The 26723-nt window shown below is 40.5% G+C and overlaps 1 protein-coding gene across 2 annotated transcripts; it reads left to right on the top strand.

Annotated features, from left to right (window-relative positions):
• The first annotated feature begins 912 nt into the window (after positions 1-912).
• Positions 913-26150, top strand: sclt1 (sodium channel and clathrin linker 1). 2 transcript variants are annotated; one of them, XM_042485331.2, is made up of 22 exons: positions 913-1040; positions 1411-1458; positions 2233-2300; positions 3063-3118; positions 3221-3293; positions 3678-3733; positions 5921-6056; positions 8532-8654; positions 9288-9353; positions 10321-10391; positions 13282-13372; positions 14765-14856; positions 15992-16169; positions 16403-16501; positions 19905-19976; positions 20085-20159; positions 20237-20379; positions 20581-20773; positions 22303-22499; positions 22780-22858; positions 24830-24925; positions 25033-26150. In XM_042485331.2, exons 2-22 carry the CDS (start codon positions 1425-1427, stop codon positions 25090-25092), a joined length of 2058 nt encoding a protein of 685 aa, XP_042341265.1. In that variant the 5' UTR covers positions 913-1040; positions 1411-1424; the 3' UTR covers positions 25093-26150. The 2 variants fall into 2 exon arrangements, with proteins under 2 accessions (XP_042341265.1, XP_042341266.1); XM_042485332.2 differs by having other exon boundaries at positions 3066-3118.
• Positions 26151-26723: the final 573 nt, after the last annotated feature.

Genomic DNA, 26723 nt, shown 5'->3' on the forward strand with positions numbered 1-26723 from the left:
AATATTATCCTTTGGTGGTGTTATATTTTCCCCTTATTGTCATCATATTTTATATTTTATAGTGGTCTTGTTTTAGTGTCCTCATCTCACTAATTGTATTTTTATATGCACTTTTATCTGCTTTAAATTCAAGAATTTGCTCTTTTACTGACATTCTACCTGTTTTATATGAGATCATCTCTTTTATTTGTGTCTTATCTGTTTATACACATGGTTATTTATTTTACTGTCATTTTATCTTCCTTATATGAGCTTAATTCTCTTATTCACATGATACCTATTTATAAATAGAATTGTATTTTTGCACCTGCACCTCCATCTCCATCTGTGTGGGCACAGAGCTGTTTGATATGTATGCTACATGAGATTTTTTAATTTTTATGTGTTTCTGAGGATCTTCTGATCTGGGAAGCACTGTGTGCTTAAGCTTAAAATGTGCTGTAAACAAAGATTACTATATTATTATTACCTCATGAAAGATAATAATTATATCATTAACTTCATTTATATCGCACCTTTAAAAACAGAGTTTACAAAGTCCTTTGACAAACAAAGCAAAGCAGAATTGGGATACATGGATGGTGATTAAACAATAGAAAGCCAAACAGTCGAGGGACTAGGGTAGAGTCAGGATAACATTAACCAACGGACACATAATCAGTAGTAAGTCAGTATAAAATAATACAAAGAAACAGACCAAAAACATCAACAGAAACAATAAAAGTGGTAAACCCCCAAATAAAAGGAAATAAACCCTATAAAACAGGAATTAAAATGGTAAAATTAATTTAAAAAAAAAAAAGACGAAATAAAAAGAATACATGTCATGTCATGTCATACATAGTACTCGAAGTAAGACTAAAAAGGTTGCATTTCTTGAACTTACATAACCCTTGAAAAATAGAGCTGACGGAAGCCTGCCGACACAGGGCGGAACCTTTTCAGTTCTTGTTTCACAGACGGTACAACTTCAGCGGTGCACGTCTTCATTGCCATTGGTTGTTGTTTGTTTGCTTCAAAACGGACGGCGGAACCGAAAGGTAACGTCAAAACAAAACTTATGATTTCGCAGCTTTCTCTAAAAGTGTTTTGTGATGACTGTTAGTTATTTGTTCAACAGACAAAGGGTCATTTAGGTCATTTTAACTAACACAACGTCAGAGCTGAGATTGATTAGCCGCCCTGGCTAACGCTAGCTGCACCGGTAACCACAGGTAACCAGCTACCGTAGCCGCTCTAGTGCGATGAGCCGCTCTGTAACGTCATTCGAGAGAAATCTGTGTGTTTTTATGAGGGACAGTTTATAATGTTGTCTTGAAAACAAGAGTTGACAGATAGTGGATAGGTTATAACGTTGACGTGCCTTCATTCAGACGTCTTGGTAACACAACCTGTTGTGCTTCTATCCAGACTGTCCCCTCAGCATGGAGGCAGAGGTAGAGTTCCTACGGGATCAAGGTAAGGACAAACCAGCAAGGACATGTGGGCAGGTTGTTATGTCCATCAGCTCAAATCTGTCTCTAAAGCTGTCCTAGCGAAGTTTGACCCAAGCGTTCAAATGGAGACAGGCTATAGGCTGTACAGTAAAAATAAGCCATCTTGACTGCTCCCGCATTAACCTTAGTATATGATGTCTACTCACATACACACACACACACACACACACACACACACACACACTCTGTTGTAGAACATGCATTTTAAGTTAACTACATAGAACATATAGAGCCTCATCAGCGTGGCTGTTATTCATCAAGAGTTTGAGTCAGTTTTAGGACTGAGGCTGTGCTGAGACTGGTATGTTACTGCCCTATAGTTCTTAATAAATACTGTCAGTGACATCATTGATTAAATGATTTGTAAGTCGTTTCATTCTAATTCTATTTCCGTTTGAAATAGCGTCGCATCATTTTTTGGAGTCAGGGTTGTAGTATGAAGTACTGTTAGTATGTTAATTTCAACACCATCTAGGAAAAGATGTTCACACTGAGATTTTTGGGTTAAATTCAGAGTCACACTGATGTTTTACTTACTGAAAGCTTGATGAAACGCACCTTGGTCTCTCTCATCATTTTATCACTTTTTGTCCTATTCTTCAGTTTCACTTTTTTTGTTTGTTTAATGTTGATCCTTCTATCGTTTTTGCCATCTTCTGACATTTGTGTTCTTCACAACTCTGATAGCTGAGCAACATGAGTGTGTGTGCTTGACTGTGTGTGTGTTGGTTTTCAGTCCACAGATTGAATTCAGCTCTCAGTCAGTATCAGTACGGGCACCGCACTCAGTCCACATCATCCCAGGTACAATGAAATCTGGAAATAACTGCATGAACTGACACATACTCAGATAATTATTCTGTATCTTCAGTGTAACTTTTATGTGTATACTTTTTTTATTTATGCTGTTGACTTTGTTAGGAAATTATTCAACAAGATGTACCCGGGGTTCAGCAACCTGTGGCTCTGGAGCCACATGGGGCTCTTTAGCTGCTGTCCAGTAGCTCCCCTCAACTTTGACAAAAAAAAAAAAAACATTGTACGGAAGTGAATTACTTTTATTTTTTAACATCTTAATTTTATTTCTCATTGTTGTAAGCCTAAGGCTTACATTTTCCAACTGTAAAAATGTGTCGCTAAATTAAAAAAGGTATATTATACCTGTTCAGCCTAGCATGCATTACAATTTTGCTAGGAAAAGTATCTGAAAAAAATTGAGAATTTAGTAGGTAGTGGACACATTTGTTCACATTTATCACCAAAGCTGCAAAGTTAAAGTACCAAATTATCATAAATAGCCCACTATAAAGGAGCTACTTTGTGGTAACACAAATGAATGAATACTCATTTATTACTCATTAGTATTGTTGATAGGCTAATTTTGAATTCAAAGACTGTTGATTATCAGGCACAAACCAAAAGGTAGCTCTTTTGATAGTCAAAGTTGCTGACCCCTTATATAAACAAACACAGACAGGAATTTTGATTAATGAAGAGTTTTTAGTTGAATGAAGCCAAACTGGACAGCCCATGATGTTAACCCTCAACTCCTTCATCTCGGCTCAGCAGGCTGAGGAGGCAAGACAGGAGGATTCTCCTACAGCCTGGATCTCCGACAGAAGGTCAGGAGCAATAAAAGTCTTTCTTGTACGACAGTCAACACGTTCTTGCTACAAGTTTGTGTAGGAGTGCACAAATTTTATGATTCTTCATCTGTGTTCCAGTATCATGGCTCCTCTGTTAGCAGAGTATGATCGGCACATGGATGAAATGACTGAACAGCTGCAGAGATACCAGGTGAAGAAAAACCCCCAATACAAAACAAAAACAATGAGACAAATGATCACAGTTCCTCAATTTCTCAGTTTCTTTAGGTAATCTACAGAAATGTAGTGTAGAAATATGCAAATGTAATGGAAAGTGTACATTTGAATATATGCTAAATTCTGATGTAGAAAGATCCAACCTCAAAAGATGGAGCTGTGATAATATCACTTTGTTGTAATAAGTGACTGAATTTTGTTGGCTCTTATAAAAAACACTGATATGTTTATAATTTTTAGTCATGTATTACCTTTCTGCAAATCCAAACATAAATGTGGTTACAGGTGCTCGTTCATCAGAATGTATGCATGAAGTATTTAATAACACTCAGTGTTTGTCTTTTGTTGAAATAAACAGGCACAGATGAGTGATGTCAAAGTGAAGCTGGAAGGTGTTGTCCAGGAGAATGAAAGGTAGATAAATTCCACTGGTGTCAAAATATGGAGAGTAGTCACATAAGAGGAGACAGAAGCAGTCAGATCAGTCAACATGGACCAAGTTTTTCTGTCCTCAGACGCATTCTTATAGATCCCTTTACAGGCTGTGTCATCAAAAACACACGCACACATTGTGGCAGCAGAAGTGGCGTTGTTTGCCAGCCATCCAGACCGATTCAGACGAGGGACCAAGCTTTACATCTTGAATTAAAACTGTAACCAGCATCAACATGTCTGGTTGTTGCACAGTTGTAAGATCGATATTCCACCGGCGGACTAGAGTTCTCTAGGATTCCGAAAGGATTGCAACTGTTTCAGAGCAACCAGTAACATCTGGGGCTGCAAGCTAGTAAACGTGTTGACCGGACTCAGGACACAATCAAAAATGCATCTGCTTTACAACTAACAAGCTCTTAACTACAATCCCTCACCACAAAATAACAGGCTACTTACCCCGCCATTCAGCTGCAATTGGCTGTAAGGATGCAGTTTTCAGCTTTGTTGATTTTAACCACAGACTGTAAATAAAGATGGCCGACACGTCCCCACTTCCCCCCGCTATGCTTAAGTGAGATTAAAATATCCAAGATACAGCCACTGCAATCTTGGGATGGTGATGTCATTGAGAGCTCGATTCTGCGCAGTAGCGATATCCGCAGTGGGAGAGTTCCGCCAAAACACCAACCAATCGTCAACAGTCTGCCTGAATGCGACATGTGGATTGGTAAGCACAATCAATCAATGGCAGAAAATCCCCTTTTTATGGAATTGAATAACTCATAAAAAACAAATTTATCCTAAAAATAAACACTTGAGCAAACATCAGGGTGATGACAACTACATTCGGTGACAGAAACCATCTTTGGGAAAAAATCAGGCGTGTACTTTGAGTTTTTAGTTTGAGATATGTCCATTTGCTAACATGGAGGGGCGGGCTTTATGACCTATACTGCAGTCACCAGGGGGCCATCCAGATTGAAAAGTTAGTTTTAGGGGAACTGTCATGTTGTCCATATTTGTATTCAGTCTATGATTAAACCCAAGCCTCACACATCATGGTTTTGTGTTCTTATCTTTGGCTGGGTAAGATTTCTAATTTCAAGACACAAAACTCTGAGTCTAAAGCCTCATTCCTGCTGCACAAAAAACTTGCTAACATCCACTAACATCTGGCTAGTCATGCAATGGGAATGCATATGATCAGCATTCATACCCGTACAAATGCCACGCAGTAGACACAGGTTTTTATCACCCCCACCTCTGATCGGCATTCGTGGGGATGCAACAGCCAGGGGGGTGCCCTAATTTCAGCTCTTTAACCAGCGAGACGCAATGACGGCCGTCACTAATTACTGTCCGTCTCCCCCAAAAGCAGCGCTAAAACACCGATCCAAATTAGTCTGCACCGAGTTAGAAAGAGTCTAAATAAGCAAGGGATATAGAAATAGAAGAAACCACTGAGAAGTTTTCAAAGACCTTTGTTCCTGCTGCTGTCTACTGTATTGTTTACCTGTTCTCCTGCCTGTCTGTGATGTCACACAGACAAACAAACACCAATAAACTACACAAACACACATACACACAACAGCTGAAAGAAAAGCTGGCTCGTACGGTGTTTGCTGGCAGTGGGAATACAGTATTGAAGGGTTTTACCTGTGTCTGAAAAAGCTGCATGCTAATTTTGGTGGAATAGTGTTTTATGTCATGGTATCTGACAATTTTTACGTAACCACAGATAATGTAGTCATAAGCATCTAGTGACATGTAGGCTCATTTTTTCTCTCTGGTGCACACACTCAGTTTCTCCACATAATATGTATATAGTATATCTGGCCAATGAATATTTGGCCACTTGCTAACATCTTCAACCCACTCACTAACAGCACACGGAGGTCAGTCCCCATTTGTCAGAGACAACTTGTTGAGGTAGCATTTGCGATCTATCTACATGCACAAAAATGCTACACAAAACAACAAAGAAAAAGTAAAACCTCAAAAAGCATAATACTTTAAATCCTTTAAATCTTTAAATGTGTGTCCCTCTGTATCATGTTGTGTCCCCTCATTAAATTCTGATTTTTTTTTGTGGGTCTGTGGACGCAGTGTTTTTGTCTTTTTTTGTTTTTAATTTTGTATATTAATACAAGCCTCCACCTTTGCCAGGTTGCATGCAGAGCTGAGGGAGTGTGTAGAGAAGCAGCTTCACACCCTGCCAGGGTCTTCAGGAGTGGAGAGCAGCACACTGGAGGAGGACGCCGTCATCAGAAACCTCCGGGAACATGTCCAGCTATGTGAACAGGTCTGTATGTGATGTCTAAACCAGGGATGTGCGCAATTAGTTAATTAAAAAAATGTTGCCTATTCTGATTCTGATTCTCAACAATTTTTATTTCAATTCTTTGAGGGGCAAAGTAAGAAAAAAAACATTTTACACACTTCATATTTATTGATATTAATATTCACAAATCACTTAATACTCTTTATGGAACCTGTAAAACAGTGTCATTCTTGTTTCTGATCTTAAATGATATGATCAAATAATAATATGATCATCCTTTTGTCCTTCACTGTACTGATGGTCTTCTTTGTCTGGGCCTCCCTTCCCCACAGTCTTTGATTGCCACCGGCCTGTCCCACAGTGTGGGGTGTGAGTAGAACACATAACAGGTGGCCTTGTTAACTTCAAACCTGCAGTCCTGGGCGCGCACTGATACCCAGACTCATGTGCTTGCAACCCTAATGGATCTTACTGAAGCACCAAAACAAACATACATTGCTTTTCGCAGCGTCATCCAGTGTAGAATGACCACCAGGAACCAGAATCTGAATTCATTTTTTAAATCGGTGCCTGATACATTCTGAATACAGTTCCTATTTGGAACAGAGTTTTGGTTCCCAACCTTGGTCCAAACCTTTCTAGATTTAAGAAGTATTTGACCGATATAAAAAGTTTCCTCACATGAAACTCTCTGCAATAGAAAGACGCAAATGCTTTTGAACTTGTTGCTACATGACCAGAGAAAACAGAGAGAAAAAATGATTTTGGTAAATAGGTAAAAAAGCTACAACTACCAGATTGGATTACTCCTAAACCAGATTAACAAGGGGGAAACGATGGTGGCTGGCAATCCCTTATTCCAGTTAAGAGTCAGCTAAAGCATGTTTCTTAAAACAGGTGAGGTGAGGAATAGACAACTCTGTAACAGCATCTTGGTTTATGTTTGATCAGCGCTGCTCAGTTTTACTGTTTGGTCTCCATTTTGTCAGCCTCTTTTTCACAGTGCAGGAAGCAGTATGGCACCCACTTCCTGTTTGCAAACTCTTGTATTACAGCTAAAGTCACCACTTTTAGTCTATAGTGTGAGTTTGACAGACAGAGAGAGGGACAGATCTGTCTCTTGCTCCACCTCTATACTCTTTGTGTCTGCGGTGGCAGCATGGGTGGTGAACATGAAAATGCAGAAGAACAGCCTGAGAGCCAATGGTTGTTGTTTTGGTACAAAGCTGGTTGAAAATCACAGAGTTCCCCTATAGGTCCACATCTTGTTTGCCGTCTCAGTGGGCTTTATATGAGAAAAACAGTATCAATATCTTTTTATCTTTGTGCATACGATGACAATATTTGTTCTTTCAAGGTGTGATAAAAACTAGAATATGCAGCTATACAACTAATAAGCTTTTAGTGAAATGATAAAATGTTACAGTAGCACAAGTGAAAAACAATCAGCAAAGTGACTCAATAATGTGCATTATATGGTTGTATTTATGTGCGTTATACAGCAGGATTTATCAATAATGTGTTATACAGCTGAATTTATCAATAATGTGCATTATACAGCAGTATGTATCAATAATGTGCGTTATATGGCAGAATTTATCACTATTGTGCATTATACAGCAGGATTTATCAATAATGTGTCATACAGCTGTATTTAGCAGTAATGTGCATTATACAGCAGGATTTATCAATAATGTGTCATACAGCTGTATTTAGCAGTAATGTGCATTATACAGCAGAATTTATCAATAATGTGCATTATACGGCAGGATTTATCACTATTGTGCATTATACGGCAGTATTTATTAATAATGTGTCATACAGCAGTATTTATTAATAATGTGTCATACAGCTGTATTTAGCAGTAATGTGCATTATACAGCAGAATTTATCAATAATGTGCATTATACGGCAGGATTTATCACTATTGTGCATTATACGGCAGTATTTGTTAATAATGTGTCATACAGCAGTATTTATTAATAATGTGTGTATTCAGCTGTATTTATTAATAATGTGTCATACAGCTGTATTTATCAATAATGTGCATTATACAGCTGTATTTATCAATAATGTGCATTATACGGCAGTATTTATTAATAATGTATCATACAGCTGTATTTATTAATAATGTGTCATACAGCAGTATTTATTAATAATGTGTCCTACAGTTATATTTATTAATAATGTGTCATACAGCAGTATTTATTAATAATGTGTGTATTCAGCTGTATTTATTAATTGTCATGCAGCTGTATTTATCAATAATGTGCATTATACAGCTGTATTTATCAATAATGTGTGTTATACGGCTGTATTTATTAATAATGTGTCATACAGCTGTATTTATTAATGTGTGTAATACAGTAGTATTTACCCAAAGTGTGTGTGTGTGTGTGTGTGTGTGTGTGTGTGTGTGTGTGTGTGTGTGTGTGTGTGTGTGTGTTTTTGTTTGTTTGTTTGTTTGTTTGTTTGTTTGTTTGTTTGTTTGTTTAGGAGCGGGTGCAGGCCATGGAACTGTGGCAGACAGCAGCTCAGGAGCTGGACCGCCTCCAGCAGACCTACCAGAGGACCATCTCTGATGGACAGGTCCAGGATGCTCAGAGACAGCAGCTTAAGGTTCAGTATTTAAACCTTTACCTTTTGAAATCTGGATCAACATCACTTTTCTTGTGCTGCATTCAAACAACTTTCACAAGTATTCCAACCTTTCAACCCTGAGCAAATTTGATTTCTTTCAAAAACGTGGTTAAAATGCAGTCAGCATTTTTCCAAGACATGTCCCACAAATTAAAGAGAAGCTAGTTAATTAAATTTTCTCTTTAAAAAATTATGCTACAGAATTATTACTACTTTTTAGCACTTTCCTCCCAGGTTATATCTGTATTTTTTATTTATTTATATTTATTTATGTATTTATTGTAGATTTCTAAACTTTACTCTGTATTTTTGTGCTAATTTTCTGATAATTTTTTATTTATTTTTTAATTTCTTTCAAAATTTTGGGGGTAATTTCCTTTTAACTCGCTCACTGCCTTCTTCCCATGTTTTTTAAAGAAATCCAAGCCCATTTGCTCTGGTTTTTAAGGGTGAAGAACCAGCACATTGTGAGCACGTCAGCCTTTGGCCACTAGATGGAGCCATTTTCATATAGATAAGGTGAATCAGAGAAGTCTGGTCTTGGTTAACGCTTGATATAAGCTCGATGTGATTACGAGCAGTAGATTGAGTTCCTTTCTTTTCCCTTGACAGGATCAGCTGGTTCAGTTCCAGCAGCACACACACAAACTTAAAGTGGCCAATCTGAAACTGGAATCGGTGAGTGATGGGCAATGAAAAGCCTGTTAAATTATTGCCTGCTAATTAGCCATGGGATCAAATGCTTCTCTGAAATGAACCCTGTTCTAATAACTGTAAGGAAGTGAATCAGTTTAATAATCACTCTGGTAGTCAGCCAGAACTGTCTTGGTTGTGTAATGGACTTTCAGCTCACATGGATTTCCTCTAACAACCTGCACAGGCTGTTACGCATTAGTCCTTCTCTCTTTTTCTGTCTCTCTCTCTGTCACACCTTTATGCACTCTAAGTACACACATAAAATTGTTAGGTTCTGGTTCTATAATTATTTGACAGGCTCAATGCTCCGTCAAGATTAAAGGGGGACTTTACTAATTTTCAACCAGCTTTGTATCGAAACAATGTGGGTAGCATGTGTAGATGAACTGTAGTAAACTTCCCCCCATCTAACCACTGCCCACATGGCAAAACAAATGACCTAATTCACATCATTTGGCAGTGTTTTGCTGTTTGTAGTTGTAAGTTTTCTGCCTTTTGAATAAAAGCCAAAGTCCCTTTTCTTCATTTTTCTCTGGTCATGGAGCACTAATTTTAAATCTGTACTGCAAAGAAAGACCAGTTTTATTGGTGAAATACTTCTTTTAGGCTTACAGCATATTGTGCATGTATTTACTGTAATACAAAACCCATGGGTGCACACACACACACGCATGCCTGGGGCTTACTGAGGACACCATACAGTGTGTTAGGAGAGTGTAATACTATATCTCAGTGATGCATTTTAAATGAGAGGGTGAGCCTCGGGCTTTCCCTTCTCTGACTTCTCATACAAGCAGGCGGTCACTTTATGTGCTGTATGTGAGAACACTGACAGAGGGAGTTTTGAGAGATACATTATAGGGAAAAGTTGGTTTTGGGATAAAGTTTGAGCGGTGTGTTTGGAGTCATGCCACACAAATGGCATTCATGTCTCTCTTGCCACACACAGTGCAACCAGCAGTTCCTGAAGACAGTGACGGAGCAGAGCACAGAGATGGAGGAGCTACAAAGCCAGTACAGGTAAATGAATACAGCAGAGACTCAGAATGGCATTTGCCAGAGGTGTTGCTCAGTGAATGTGCTCTGTGAGGTTACTTGTATTTAGTTCCTTTCAGGATTTTGCAATTTTGTGATCACAACAATTCACACAAATTCAGCCAATCCCTGTGAATTCTGCACAACCTGGCAACTTTGTCCAGTCGCTGCAACTTTACCGTATTTGAGTCATGTCAGCTGTGCACGGGGTATTGATCCGCTCAGCATTCTCTCTCTCTCTCTCTCTCTCTCTCTCTCTCTCTCTCTCTCTCTCTCTCTCTCTCTCAGTTTATCAAGAGATTACTGCTGCTTCTGCCAAATACACAGTGAAGGGGATTATGATAGAAGCACAAGGCTAATTTTACCCAGTAGTTACTAACCGGTTTTAATGACTATGTCATTATGACCAAGCAACTGAATGCAAACACATTGGCCCTCCAGTAGCCTACCCAGAGTGGAACCCTTCCCCGCAGGACAGAGCAGGTGAAATTTAACATGTTTCATAATGACGGCACCTATTAAATCACACACTCAACAAAAATGTTTAAAACAGTTTACAACACTGGACACAGATTACTGTGCTGAGTAACTGTTGAAGCTTTTTAATTTAAAAACTATAAAGTGCCTCGACTGCTGTCAAGCTGTCGGAGGAACACCGGGCTCTCCCTCACCTGAGGGTGGAGCTGCAGGGTGCACACTGTCTCTCTCTCACCTGACACTGATGCTCCTGGGTTTGGCTTATCTGTGTCTGCCTCATCTGTGATGTAACCTATACTTCCTGTTGATCACTGTGTTTACAATCAGGTTCTGCCTGTTTCATCTGCCTGTTTCTAAAGTTTTCTCTTTCATATCAGTCAAAGCCAATATGCATATTGGCTTTGACTGATATGAAAGAGAAAACTTATATGCATATTGGCTTTGACTGATATGAAAGAGAAAACTTTAGAACAGCTAAGATTTTTTTCAATACTTGGTATGTCTCTGCTGTGGCGTGTCATGGCAGTCATGGCTGGAGGCCTTATGTTTTCAGGTTGTCCGTCCATCTGTTCGTACGTCTGTCCCATACTTGTGAACGTGATATCTCAAGAACACTGTCAGGGAATTTCTTCAACTTTTGCACAAATGTTTGAGCAGACTCAAGGATGAGCTGATTAGATTTTGGTGTTCAAAGGTCAAGCTCACACTGACCTTGCATCTGTCTCATTTTCCTGAATGCAATATCTGAAGATGGGGCTCCCTCAAATTTGGCAAAAATGTACGCTTGGACTCAAGAATGAAGTGATTAGAATCTAGTGGTCAAACGTCAATTATCATTAGAATGTATACAGCATTTTAATAATTCAGCAGTTATAGTCCCACCTTTTGTTTCAACAATCCTGATCAGACTCACTAGAAACATCCGGCACAAAGTCTTGAATGCAACCACCAAGTTTTATTCACATCTGATTAGGTTGATACAAAAGGCAAGATTTAGGGACAAAGTTTAATTTCATTTTTCTTAAACTACGCTTAAAAAAAAGACGAATCTACCTTCTACCTCTGAAAATAGCATCTGTGGGCATTGAGTACAGCGCCACCATGTGGCCAGTTTGAGTCATTTTTGCGAAGCATTTGCACATTACTTAATATCTACAAGGGTACATGGTACAAGGTAGATTTATTGGTTATTTTTTAAATGTACTTTAAAAATGAAATTAAAATTTGTCCCTAAATCCTGCTTCATCTTATGGCGTTGAAAGAGGAGTTGAGGAGTCACAGTCTGGGGAAAGAAGCCGCTCTGCAGTCTGGTGGTTCTGCAGCAGATACCTCTGTATCTTTTTCCAGATGGCAGCAGGGTGAACAGACTGTGGCTGGGGTGGCTGCTGTCTTTCAGTATCCTTTGGGCTCTGTGCAGACACTTCACCGAGGTCACTGATGCTCTGTAGATGGGAACCAGTGATGTTCTGGGCAGTTTTAATCACCTGCTGTAGAGCCTTCCGGTCCTGGACCATGCAAGTCGGTATGCTTTCTATCGCTCCTCTGTCGAAGTTAACAGGTTAGCCTTCCTAAGTTTACGTAGGAAGTCGAGCCTTTTCTGTGCTTTTGTAACCTGGGTGGTGATGTGTGATGACCAAGACAGGTTCTCACTGATAGTGATTCCAAGGAACCTATAGCTGTTCACCTGCTCCACCTCTGCTCTGCCGATGTAGACAGGCATGCCTGTGGGTTTGCCTCCCTCTTTCCAAAATCAACATTCAGCTCCTCAGTGGAGAGGGTGGACAGCTTCAAGTACCTTAGTGGCCATATCACTGAGGGCCTGACCTCAGCGCTGCATACTGACTCAGTGGTGAGAAAGGCAAAGGCTGTTTCACCTGACTCACATGAGGAAATTTTAGGTATCCCCTCAAAACTATGAGAGTATCCTGAGATGGAACATGACTGCCTGGCATGAAAACATCACTGAACAGGACCACAGGGCCTGCAAAGAGTTGTTTGTTCAGCTGAACACATTATAGATGCTGCTCTATCCTGCATAAAGGATTTTAACAAGATCCCAGCCACCTGGAGAACTACCTTTTCTCCCTACTGAGGTTGGGAATAATGTTTTTTCAGCCAGCTTTGATTGTGAAGTCTGACCAGAAAACAATGCAGTTCATGGTGCAGTGAAGACAGGTTCTGTTTTTTAAACCTTGACATGAGCTTTGAAAGTTTTGTGGGACTGCTTGTATTAAAGAGGATGTGAGACAGGTGTTCACATAAGGTGAAGCAAGTGTGTTCGCAAAATGGTGGAACAATTTTTCAATCACCAAAAAGGTGACTGAATTTAAGATGGCAGCCAGGTTTCTGTGTTGGTATATGCTTGAGTTATTGTTCCCTCTCTGTCCTCCGGGTGCAGGCAGGCCAAGGCTGAGCTGAGGACAGCCACAGCTAAAGTGGATGAGATGACCAAGTTGTTGCAGAGTGTCCAAGACCAGATGCAGAGACGGGTGAGAGAAGATTTTTTTTTTAAATGCCTTTAAAAACAGAATAAACTACAGGAGCAAACTGGTTGTCCACAGGACTGTTAAAGAAGCTGAATGCCACACTTAGAGCATATCAGCAGGCAGGTTTCCATTACACATTTGTGCAAAACTGAAGCGATATTTTTAAAAAATCAGTAAAACACGATTGCAAGATGACTGTGTTTCCACTGAGTAATGTTCTGTGACTTCTCCTCTGGTGATAACATTCCAACAAGCATGGTGATGGATGCTCAAACATCAGCAGCTTTATTTCTATGGCAGCCACCTCACTAGCCATCATTATTTCCAATCCAAGGCCACATAGGCTCCTTATGGAAAGGCGAGCCCCTCATACATGGGAGCGGCCACGTATGAGGGATTTCTCGGAGGTAGTAGTCCACGATTTCACAGAGGAATTGTGGATTCAAAACTTCCAGATGATCTGCTCAACTTTTGAAGAGTTATGTGATGCAATAACACCTCTTATAGCTCCTGCTGCATCATGAGGGAGTCAGTTCCTACTGACAAGCACATAACCATAGCACCATGTGACCTAGAAAAGCCAAATAATGTCTTTTATTGCTGTTTGTGAAATGTGTGTAGTTTTTTTTTAATCAGCGGAAATACCACCTCATGAGAGTGTAAAAACTTTTTTTCTGTTAGAGGGGAGTTTTTTTTTTAGAAATTCACAATTTTAATAGGTGTTTTTTTTTATTCATTCTTATTTCAGCTTGTGCAGTTTTAGGGTTCATAGAAACCCACCTATTTATTCATGACCAAATTTCGGACCAGGCAAATGTACTTGTTTGGAACTGGTGGTGCCTCCGATGGAGCGGTTTTAAAATGACTTAATACATGTGGTTCAACACTATTATGAAACATGTCCTGCAAATTTTGGAATGTATGGACAAATGTCAGATTAACAGTCTGCATTGTGCAATGCCAAACCGATTTCTTGCATTTGTAGTGCCCCCCAGTGTTCATTTTGAGTAGAACTTTCAGGAAATGATTCAGAAAATAAGTTGGAAATATCCAGCAGGTTTCAAGAGGATCAGCCTGAGTGTGGTGGAGTTAGGTCTGTGTATGTGCTGTACAAATTCCTGCTACAACAGTTATCTCAAGGACCACATTCTGCCACGATCACTCACACACACTCTAAAAGTAAAATCAGCACCAGTAATATTGCTAATAAAGGTGGCACAGTTCTCCTGTTTCGCCAACTTTTCATGTGTTCCATTGCACCGTTCACACCAATGGTCTCTAGTTTTGTGGAGGGGAAGTGTTGGGTTTTTCTGCTTTTGGGCCATCATTTGTCAACAACAAAATGATTAATCGAGTTATAAAAGAAAAAAACACGGTGTGTGCACATGTATTTAGGAGGAAGATGTGGCAGAGGCTCAGGGCCGAGAGGACGCAGCAGACAGACGACTTCAACAGCTTCAGGCGGCCTTGAGCCAGATGGAGGCCAGGTGAGCACCAATAAAACCACTCCTTCAACTGTAAATCCTTTTATCATGTTTCTTTCTGTAGAAGAGTTTAAATCATGTATTAACCCTTATGTCCCATTTGTATTTAATTGTACTAATTGTACTACCCTTTTTCCCCATTAAAGGGTTTTTTGGGGGAGTTTTTCCTTAGTCAGTGTGAGGATCAAAGGACAGAGGGATGTAGTACACTGTAAAGCCCTCTGAGGCAAACTAATCTGGGATAATGGGCTTTTAAAAATAAAATTGACTTGACACTTTAGTATTGCGCTTTCAATGGGTTTATTTTTTAACTAGCAGAATTTTAACCCTTTAAATGCCAGCTTTTTGTCATGATCCCATTTTGTTTTTAGATGGAAAAAACACACACACAAAAAAAATTCAATACACTACATGCAAAGTAGTTTTTTTTGTTTATCACATCTTGAGATGTGTCAGTGATTAGCAGCAACATTGATTGTGACAGTGAAAATAGCATGTATTTTCTCCATATGCCAAATTTGGTAAAAATTATGTCATCAGGTGGAAAATAGTAAAAATGACAAATTCCAAGGCATAAATCCCAGAATGACACCCAGAAATAATACAATGCATGTTTTTATGTCTTGATGACTGTGGGATTAAAAATGTCAGTTTGAATGCGTTCCAATGGTGCATTTTTTGCACTTAACTGTCTGAATGTAACAATTTAGTTTTCACAGTGTATTTTTGGCTTATTATAGGAGCTGAGCTGGAAATTCACACATTAAATAAATACACAAACTTGCCAACATTTACGCCATATGCATGAGTACAGCCAAAATTATCAAAAAGGAAGAATGAAAATGTGCCAAATAGTCCCTAACAGTTAAATGTGTGCTGCATTGTGAAGCTCCGAGATGGAAATTCTTATGAGGTGGGGAAATTGGACAAAATATTTCAAAGACATAAAGAATTTTAACATGTTTTACAAATGACTCACCAGACATGATTATACCACACTCTGTTTTTTAGAGAGAGTTTAATATTCAGCAGTAGCCCAACAGCAATAACCAGTTTCAGAAAGAACAGTCACTGAGTTTCTGGAAGCAGCCAAGATGCAGTTCCTCTCGGCTGCTTCTCACTCCTTTTTCTCCACCAGACTAAAAACTGCGTCTCAGGAGGCTGAGGTAGTTCGCAGAGATCAAACTGTGTGGGAGAGAAAGGTGGGGGAACTCCAGACACGTTCCACCACCCTCGAGGAGGAGAAGTATGAAGCCCTGGCTAAAGTCCGAGAGAGTGTTCAGGTGGTGGAGGAGGCAGCGCTGCAGAAGGACCAGGTGATTGCACTCACTGTCTTTGTCCACTCCTTTCTGTCTCTGTCCCTTTCAGTTTTTTGTCTTTTTCACTGGCCTGGCTTTCCCCTCAGTCTGTTAAGCCACAAAATCTGCTGACAATCAGTTGTCTGTGTCCACACCCCTTCAGCACTTTAGACTCTGACAGATGAAACGTGTGTGTGTGTGTGTGTCTGTGTGTCTGTGTCTGTCTGTCGCTCTTTGTCCTGTTCATTCAGGCCTTGTTAAGAGAGAAACAGAAAACAGAGGAGTTGGAGAAGACAAAGGAGGCAGTCAAACAGCTGATCCAGGATGCCGCAGCACGCACCAGAAAAGAGGTATGGCGTTACTGTGCGGCCCCCTGAGCAACATGTGATGGACTGTATCTGTAGAAGCTGAAACACTTCTGAGACTCCATGAAAAAATGCTGTCTGTAAGAGGCTTTCAAATCTAAAAGATTTCTTTGAATCACAGCTGATTCTGCTAAATGACCTCAATGCCATTTTCTCTGTGTTTTTGATTCAAGTCTACACTCACCAGCCACTTTATTAGGTACATCTTGCTAGTACTGGTTTGGACCTTCTTTTGCCTTCAGAACTGCATTAATTCTCAGTGGAATAGATTCAACAAGCTGCTAGAAACATTGCTCAGAGATTTTGGTCAATGTTGACACGGTAGCATCATGCAGTTGCTGCAGATTTGTCAGCTGCACATCCATGAGGCAAATCTCCTATTCCACCACATCCCGAGCTGCTCTGTTGGATTGAGATGTGGTTACTGTGGAGGCTGTTTGAGTCCAGTGAGTTTATTGTCATGTTCAGGAAAGCGGTGTGAGATTATTTGAGCTTTGTGACATTGTGTGTTATCCTGCTGGAAGTAGCCATCAGAAGATGAGTACACTGTGGTCATAAAGGGATGGACATGGTCAGCAACAATACTCAGGCAGGCTGTGGCATTTATCGATGCTCAGTAGGTACTAAGGAGCCTAAAGTGTGCCAAAAAATATCCCCCACACCATTACACCAGCAGAAGCCTGAACCGTTGATACAAGGCAGGATGGATCCATGCTTTCCTGTTGTTTACGTCAAATTCTGACCCTGCCATCCAAATGTTGCAGCAGAAATCGAGACTCATCAGACCAGGCAGTGTTTTTCCAATCTTCTATTGTCCAGTTTTATTGAGCCTTTCTGAAATGTGGCCTTAGTTTCCCTGTTCTTAGCTAAAAGCAGTGGCACCCGCTGTGGTCTTCTACTGCTCTAGTCCGTCTGCTTCAAGGTTCCACGTGTTGTGCGTTCAGAGATGCTCTTCTGCATACCTCGGCTGTAACAAGTGGTTACGTGAGTTACCGTTGCCTTTCTATCACCTCGAACCAGTTTGGCCATTCTCCTCTGACCTCTGGCATCAACAAGGCATTTTCACTCAGGCAACTGCCACTTACTCCATGTTTTCTCTTCTTCGGACTGTTCTCTGTAAACCCTAGAGATGGTTGTTCCTGAAAATTCCAGCAGATCAGGAGTTGCTGAAATCCTCAGACCAGCCCATGTGGCACCAACAACCATGTCACGTTCAAAGTCACTTAAATCATTTTTGTGATGATACTCGGTTTGTACTCCAGCGGATCGTCTTGACCATGTCTACAGGCCTAAATGCAATGAGTTGCTGCCATGTGATTGACTGATTAGATATTTGTGTTAATAAGCAGTTGAACATGTGTACCTGAAAAAAGTGGCTGATGAGTGTACTCATAAGTATCTGGATTTATGGCATCATTACTTAAAAGCACTAGAGGATATCAAGATATTTGGTGCCAACTCTGCATTTTACATTCTCAAAGAAATAATATCTGTGACAACGACCGAAGCCACAGCATTTTTTGATTGATGAGCCCTGCATGAAGGCATAACCTCTTGATTAAGCCAGGATTTTCCATGTATCCAAGCTGAATTTAGCCTTGACTCGGTTGCATGAAATCAGAGGCACATCAGTTACTATGGAGATTTATTCTGTGCAGCCAGGCTTATTTCATCCTGGAGCCTCATTTGTTCGTGCAGCTGTCACTCTGAACAGAAATAAATATGTTTTATAATTATTCTTTGGTCACATTTTCAGTGTAAAGTTAAAGGCAACATGCACACTGAGGGAGATTTAAACCAGGGCCAAACAGTTAAAAATCAGCACTCTGTCCGCAGCGCTACCAGTCCTCCTGATCATGTTACTGTCAGAAGTTCAGTCAATATGTAACATATATCTGTAGGTTATTACTACATTTGTTGGGATGATTAGAAATGTCTAAATAAGCTGCAAAGGTGGTTTCAGTGAAGTCAGTAATGAGACTCTCACCCTCCCTCAGATGCTCTGTGTGGTGTTATGGATCAGTGGTGGAGGAGGATAAATACTGCTAAATCCGTCTGCTAAATACTTGTCACCTTTTATAAGTGTTAGTAATTAGTTTTCATAATACATTTTATTAATTATTAATTTCCACTGCTTACTTTTAGGGCAAAATATCCAGCTGATTTGTAAAAATAACAAGTATCTCCATGCGTGGTAATAACGATGTGTCAGTGCAGCTGGAGTTAAAGGTAATGAGTAATTAATATAAGTTTTAATCTAAAGAGACAAAGGTTGCATTAATAGGGACTCAAACCCAAGACCCACGTGTGGAAAACTTGATTATCTTCTGTGCTGCATTATCCACAATTTCTTGTGCTACACTGATGTATCTGTCTCATTATTTATGCATTAAAGTCAGTCTGCTATCTTCTTCACCATTTTTTCTGTTTGATTATAACGTCCATAATTCCCTTTTTTGCACATTATATACTTCCTCATACATTTCCATAAGAAGCTGCTGATCATTCGCTGAAAACTTAGCAGCATTTTCTCCATGTCTGCATCACGACGATCTGTGATCGACATATATGGTCTACTCATGACAGCCGTGAACGCGCATTTATCCAGAATACTTACACCTTGCTTGACATAGTCGTACCTTCTCATCCTGGCTTGGCAAATGTGCAAATTTGCAAATCGGAGCGTTGCTTCTTTCTGGGAGCTGCTTGTGATGGGGATAATGGTCATTTTTTCTGGAGCTTCTGCCATTGCTGTGTTTCTAACACACTAACTAACTAATCCACTGAGACTGTAACTTCATGCGGTACCCACTGACTCTCTGCTCCGACCAGCTCAACGTCTTCATCCTCTCCTGCAGCTCATTAGTGGCTGCAGTGACTCACTATCGCCTCTCAGGCCAGGATGTGTTATTACAGAAGGGACAGGAAAGAGTTCATTTTTTAATACTTTAAACTAAAATTATGTCCAGATCTTACAAAATGCATCTTTAAATGTACAACAGTTTCAGACAGAAAACACAGAGTCTGTGTGAAGAGACCTTAAAGGGATCTGTCCAATCAGTGTTACTGTTTATCCAAATGAATACAATGCGACTGCACTACTCAGATCCTGGTCAATGGACCTGCACTTGTATGGTGCTTTTCTAGTCTTCAGAGCGCTTTCACACTGTCACATTCACCCAATCACAAACACATTCACACACTGGTGGCTAAGGCTACCATACATGGTGCCACCTGCTACTCAGTAACCTCACACACTTGCCCAAAGGATACTTCGACATGTTGACTGGAGGAGCTGTGGATCGAACCCCTGATCTGCTCTACCTCTGAGCCACAGCCGTCCACCATTACCATCACCAGTTTTTAAACTGTGACTTCATCTTAACAGGTGGATAACGTGCGCAAGCAGTGCAACGTTCAAATCCAGCGCATGGCCGAGGAGCTGTCTGCTCTGCAGCTGGTAAGAACCAGGCCCTTTAAAGAACAAAGCATGACATTACACTGCTCCACCTGTCTACTCGTGTGTTGTTTTTCCATTCTAACTTTCCTTGTCCCCACTTGTCTGTAGGAGTGTGCAGATAAAGAGTCTCAGATTGAAAGGTGCTTACGAGAGAGAAAATCTCTGGAGGAGGAGCTGGAGAAGGTATCTATAAGAATATCAGAGAAAACACGCAGCTGCTGATGTTCGATTGCAGAGTTGTATAACTGTGTTTGTGTCAGGTGTATAAGGAGGGCAGGGCAGAGCCAGAGTTCAGGAAGATTGATGCCCTTCACCAGAGGTGTCTGGATGCAGAGAGGATGAAGGAGGACCTGAGCCTCACCCTGCAGAGCACGCACAACAAACTGAAAAAGATGGAGATGGAGTAAGTGTTACTTTGTTGGAGAACTCAGTACATTGTTGGCAGGAAGTTAAGCTCTTGTCTTTTGCTCCATTCCTCCTCTGAACAGCAGGTGGAGGTGCCTGTGAGGCTCCGTCTGCTGCCAATGATGATGGTTGTGTAAAAATAACATTTGTCCTCTTCTTCATCTCTCTCTCGTCCCTTCATTTCCTGATCCATCTGTAGCTACAGTGAGGAGCTGTCACGGTGCCAGGAGGAGGTGCGGAAGCTGCAGGGCTCTCTGGCTGCAGCACGGGATGACTGTGTCAGCGTCAGCGAGGAGCGGCTCCAGCTGCAGCAGGAGAACCTGCAACTCCGCAGGGAGATGGATGAGCTTCGAAAGGCCTCCCTGCTGGTGCAAAAGAAGGCAAAGCAACAGGTAAGCTAATGATTGACAGAAACGGCAGAAATCAGGACTCCCTATGAGAACTGCAAAAAATCAACTACTTTAAACCAGAGTCAAATTGTATTTTGGTAGTAGATGAAGTAAGGAAGTGACTGCACGGCAAATGGTTCAACTATGTAAGGCCAGAGTGCTGGCCCATTAAAATGATGACCAGGAAAGATGGAAGAAGAAGGGAGACAGTAGGCGAGTTTCCATTACAGTTTTGCCCAAGTTATTTTTTTTAAATGGCATAAACACAATTGGCAGATGACTGCATTTCCACTGAGTGATGTTATGTGACTGTTATGTGCGAAAACATTCTCAAAATAACATGCTGAATTTGGATTCAGATGGAACTTATCACATAATAAGTACATGGCAATTCAAGATAGACAGTGTCTTCATTTATGATCCTTGTGGCGTAAGGGCTCAAGTTCTTCCTGAGCCTCTCAGTGCTGGCCTGGTGTAACCGGTATAACAGGGAGAAAATGCAGTTATCTGGGTGGTTAGGTTTGAGGACTGCATTCAGAACAGATTTCTTGCAGGAGCAGGCGGTTTCATCTTCACTGCCGGAAACAGCAGGCAGTCAAAAAATAAACTGCGGGTAAAATATTTAATTTTATTTTTTTATTTTTTTTTCAATCTAAAAACATAGTGGCATCATGACAATATCCTGGCATCTAAAGGGCTAAAAATCTAAAAACGAATGATTTGATTATCATGATTAGGACTGATGTTGGTTAAAAATTAATAAAGTGAAAGTAGAAAATCATATTAATGTACAATATTTTTTTAAAGCCTGATTTTGAAGAGCGCATTTTATGTGTAGAGCAGTATCGACCCTCCACCAAAAAAAAGCATAAAAATCAATGTTGCTGCTAATCATTGACATATCCTAGGCAGTGAGAATTAAATTTCTGCTTAGCATGTAGTGTATTGAGAATAATTCATTTTTGGGGGCATCATGACAAATATCTGGCATTTAAAGGGTTAAAAATCTGAAAATTAATTAATGAATATTTGATCATTACAATTAGAACTGATGTTAGAAAAAATTAAGTCATTGAATGTAAAAAATAATATTAATGTATAATATTTTTTAAAGCTCCTTTTGAGAAGCGCATTTTGTGCGCACAGCGATAGGACTGTGTTTGGTATTTAAGTGGGCCCTAAGGGTTAATCTAAAGATGCTGTGGTGTGATGCTTTTGTTAACTGGCAGTGATCCGTTGTGGATGAGTCTGGCTTAGAAGAATTGCATTTCCACTTCAGTCTTTGTTGTGCTGTATCTCAGTGGCGCAGGTATTATTTTTAATACATCACAGGTAAAACTGGTATTTAAGTGACTAATATGATATAGCACACCCCTGCTTTGCACACAGGTCATGCTTACTTAGTGATAATATTGTCAATGATTATTTTTTCAGCATTCATTTGAATGAGTTCTGATAAGACAGGTCATGTCAATCATCTATTTTGGTGGATTTCGACCAGTAAAGTGACACCCCCTCCCCCCTCCACCTAGCTATCCCAGATGGAGCAGGAGTACAGCCTGAAGGAGCAGGGACTCCACACACGCATGCACGAGCTGGAGGAAAGCAGCCGCAGCTCCAGTGATGATCTGACGCGCCTCCTGACAGCACAACAGAAAAGTACTCAGCGTTGGAAAGAAGAGGCCCAGAACCTTGTAACAGCCTTTGAGACCAAAATCACAGGCTTAAAGTAAGAACTGGGGAAGGGTCATCTAACATTAATTAAGAAAGGAAAAAAATAATACAAAAGTTGTGCTCAAAAATACGCCCCAGGACTAAAAGTTTGCCAGTTGAATCATCATTAAATTGGAAAGGGAAAAAACATCGCCAATTGTTTTTCCCTCAGCGAAAGCTGCACTACACCGAGATGAATAAGAAACATTGAACATGATGAAAGCTGAATAAATGTTTTGAATGTTTTGTCTCAGTGAGAAGTGGCTTAGGGCTTTTTTTTGTGTGTCTTTTTTCAGGGCGGAGCTGAATCAGCAGAAGCAGCGCACACATGAACTGGAGATACAGCTTGAAACTAACCATAATACCATTTCTGAGGTTTGTGTAACACACACACATAGACACACACACACACATAATCCTACAGCTTGATTCCCCAGGCAAGAGAGTATATTGTGAAAGGGAGATGAAACAGTGAGTAATTCATGGAAAGTGCCAGTCTTGTAGGGGAAATGTACGCTGTTTGTTGTACACTGTAGAGCGCTGTCCTCTACCTGCAGAGAGGAGCTGCCCTCTGCTGTTCAGCTGCTGTTAGCCTCTTTGAATGTCAGCCCTCCTCTGTGTGCTTATAAAAGCTGTTCACAACAGACAAGAAACCTGCAATAGTAGCATCAGAAGTGCCAAGCAGCGCCACAAAGACAGCTGTAGGATGTTTTTATTTACTCAGTTAATCCTGCGGACTTCAACAGAATGCTAAACAGTTATACATTTACTGCTGAAATGCAAAGTAGTATCTACTGTATGTGGGGTTAAAATGATGGTGATTAGGGCTGGGCGGTATGGCCTTGAAATAATATGATGTTTTTTGGCCATATCACGGTACACAGTATACATCACAATATTTTAAATCTCCTCAAAAGCTTCATAAATGTTGAACTGGTCAACAAAATAAAATGTCACAGTATGATTTATGTAGATACAGATACTGTGAAAATATTTTAGGGATGACTATTTGTACTTGGACACAATATTAACACAATGAGATTTTTGATTATCAGTAATGTGGATTGAATTAAGTGGGCGAACGCAAGTATAAGAACAGGTCTGATAAGTTTAGAAAATGACTCATTTTACTGCAGCCTTTCAAATCAGGAGAAGACAACACTTGTTTCATATCATGATATCAGGATATCCAAAATGTCAGCATGTATGCAGTCTCGTGTCACGATAACAGTATGTATTGTGTATAGCCCTAATTATATGATGAGAATGATGGAAACGCACAGACAGACTGTGGGTCTCATGCTCAGTCTTAGATTTAGAGAGGGTGCAATGATGCAAGACAAATAAGGCTATGTTCAGTAGCAAAGCAGTCAGATCTAATCAATACTTCATGAGAGGGAGTGCTGTTGGGGGTTGGGGTGGGGGGGGCTCAGGGGAGCCAGATGGGGGGTGTAGGTGTCGCTCAGGCTGTGGATAGTGCCAGACGAGTGTGTCCCTGTCTCACTGCACATCCTTGTAACATCTGTAACATCCGGCTTACTCACACTGAACGAAAGTTTACCAAAACCCGTCTGTCACAGCTGCCCCCTCCCGGGCTTCCTCATAACTTTTAGTAACTTCAATGCATGTACAGTCAGCTCAAGACACTTTAAAATTCCCGTCCTTTCTTGCTCCACTCCTTTCTCTCTCCTCTCTTCTTCTCTCCTCCCTCAACCTGACCAAGTGACAGCTACGTGAACTGTGCCAACTAGCTGTTTGAACCTATGCTAACACCATCCTATGAACATGTCCCACTTTCACTCTCACACTAATTAACAGATTTTGAACGGCCGTGAAGCGGAGTGATACATGCAGAGTTAATAGTTAACAGTCCCAGTGATGTTGTACTCCTAAATCAGCACTCATGGAATGCCTCTCGACCAATCAAATTGCTTGGTCAGAACTAACTGTTGTATAATTTGTTTATTTAATGACAGCTGGAGCTCAACTTTTGCCTAGCAACACATAAGCATTTAGTCCCACATCAGACAGCATGGGTTGTATGGGGTACCTATCCATATACAATGTATTACATACAGTCGATGTCGGCACGCCCCCAGTTTGGATGAGCAGGCTAGAGTCTGACAGTTGTTTGTTGCTGACCCCTCCACAGCAGTACGTTACTTAACTTCTGTGTCAGACTCCAGAGGGCCTCTTCAAACTGGGGGCGTGCTGGCTGACATCTGTTGTTTGTAACACATTGAATATGGATGAATATAAACACAACCCCACTTCAAGAAAACCAAACTATCCTTTTAATGTGTGATTTTTCTGTTTGACTCTGTGTGACTTACTGTGTGTGTTCAGTATGAGAGGCAGCTAGCAGAGTATCAGGAGAAGACGAGTCGCCTCCAGAGACGACTGACCCAGGCTGAACAAAAGACAGCTACTGTGACACTACAGGTACGGGGACTCTTGATTCTTACAATGAGAGATTTTTACAGTTCCTTTGTTATCTGATTGAACACTGACGTTATTCTTCTGTTATGCTGTTTTGTTTTTTTAAACAGCTGAATATGTTGGCGTCACAGCGAAGGAAAACGGCCACAATTGATCCAGAGCCTCGATAACACGGACTGTCATGATGCTGTGAAAAACTGATGCAGCCATGTGTGTTTAGAGCATGTTGCTCTTTTTGTTGATATGATATTAAAATTTTGGCCAAAGCCATAAGACAACAATGGTGTAAGTCCTCTGGTGATTAAATGGCAACATGCTCTAATTGTTAACACTAATCAGTCCCACCAGAATTGCCTCGTTTCATGGCAGCTTTTTAAAAAAAATGTGATGCATCTTGCAATATTTTTAGACATTTTTATTGTGATTGAATTGCAGAAGCAAGTGAAAACCTGTAAAAACAGTAGCAATGCTGTCTGACATCCATCCATCCATCCATCCATCCATCCATTGTCGTCCACTTATCCGAGGCCGGGTCTCGGGTATATAATCCCTCCAGCGTGTTCTGGGTCTGCCACAACAAGTTTCAGATTCTGAGCCTATTATTATAATTCTGTATCTCACTGAATTAAATATAAATCTGATGGTAGGAGGGTTGGATGGCAAGGGTCGATCAGCTGTTGCTGTTGTTCGCATTTTGGAAGCAGTGTGTCTATAAGCATCTCTCTTCATGCTCTCTCCACCCAGCTAGCACAAGCTAACAATGCAGCAGGTGCTAACATCCAACACAAGCTGTAAATGATCCCAAAAATCTCACAATGACATCCAAACTCTGACTCTGTCATAAAGCCTCTTAATAAACATTGGGTAACATTAGCAGTGTGATGCTGACAGTTACCCCAGGCACTGCAGTAGTCTCATTATAAACATAGAGAGAGCAGGGCAATGAGGGGCTGAGTGACAGCTCTGCTATGAAATGAGATTTGACCCTCTTTAAACAGTCAAATCTGTGGTAAAGTTGTGGTGATTTGACAAGATTGCGAGGTCATGCAGAACTCACAGGGACTTCATTTGTGTTACCTGTTGAGATTTCAACATCCTGGAGGGACTGACTCATGCACTAAAGGTTTTTGGTGAATTGTGATAATAAGGATGAAATGAGGTCTGATGTGTTGTATGTAAAAAAAAAAAAAATCTTTGATACATTTGCTAAGTAAACACCCTCCACATACACCCTGGTCTTTGTTGAGTATAAAGAAATATGGTTTAATGAGAATTAAATGGTTTTGGTTGTAAGTATTTAGGTAAGCACAGTCTCACTGCAGCCCTAACAGAGCATCAGTGTTACTGAGAGCTTAGAAAGTTAATGCTCTATTGCCAGCATCAGGCCATATCCAAAACATTTTGAAGCTGAATATTTCCCACCGTGAGCTTGTTTGAATATCACTCACAATAACAGTGTTTCCTCAGTACAACAGACTTCACAGATATATAAGTGATAGTTGGGCATTTTTCAAGTAGGGGTGTAAGAGATGCATACGTATAGTCAGTGTATTACAAACAGCAGCTGGCAGTCAGAACACTCCCGCTTTGCAGAAACAGATGAAGCGCACCCCCACAGCTCAGCATCACCATGCTGAAGTTCAGCCACATAAAAAATGCCTGCCTAAAAATTACAGTGTCAGTTTAAGTGGATGCTGTGTTTTCGAGATGAACTTTTGTTTCAGTCAGCTCGTGTAACAGCTGCTAACAGCACTTTCTGACTCAAACAACTGATTGACTGTGGGTAAAAAATACTAAAGTA

The sequence above is a fragment of the Plectropomus leopardus genome, chromosome 3 (assembly GCF_026936395.1).
Source record: "Plectropomus leopardus strain MGB_pleo_1.0 chromosome 3, ASM2693639v1, whole genome shotgun sequence".
Classification (NCBI taxonomy): Eukaryota; Metazoa; Chordata; class Actinopteri; order Perciformes; family Serranidae; genus Plectropomus; species Plectropomus leopardus.

Excerpts from the sequence above, each read along its gene's own strand:
- sclt1 (XM_042485331.2), top strand. The coding sequence starts at position 1,425 with ATGGAGGCAGAGGTAGAGTTCCTACGGGATCAAG. Across the intron at positions 3,294-3,677 it reads AACAGCTGCAGAGATACCAG|GCACAGATGAGTGATGTCAA; the intron begins GTGAAGAAAAAC and ends TGAAATAAACAG. Across the intron at positions 13,373-14,764 it reads AAGACCAGATGCAGAGACGG|GAGGAAGATGTGGCAGAGGC; the intron begins GTGAGAGAAGAT and ends ACATGTATTTAG.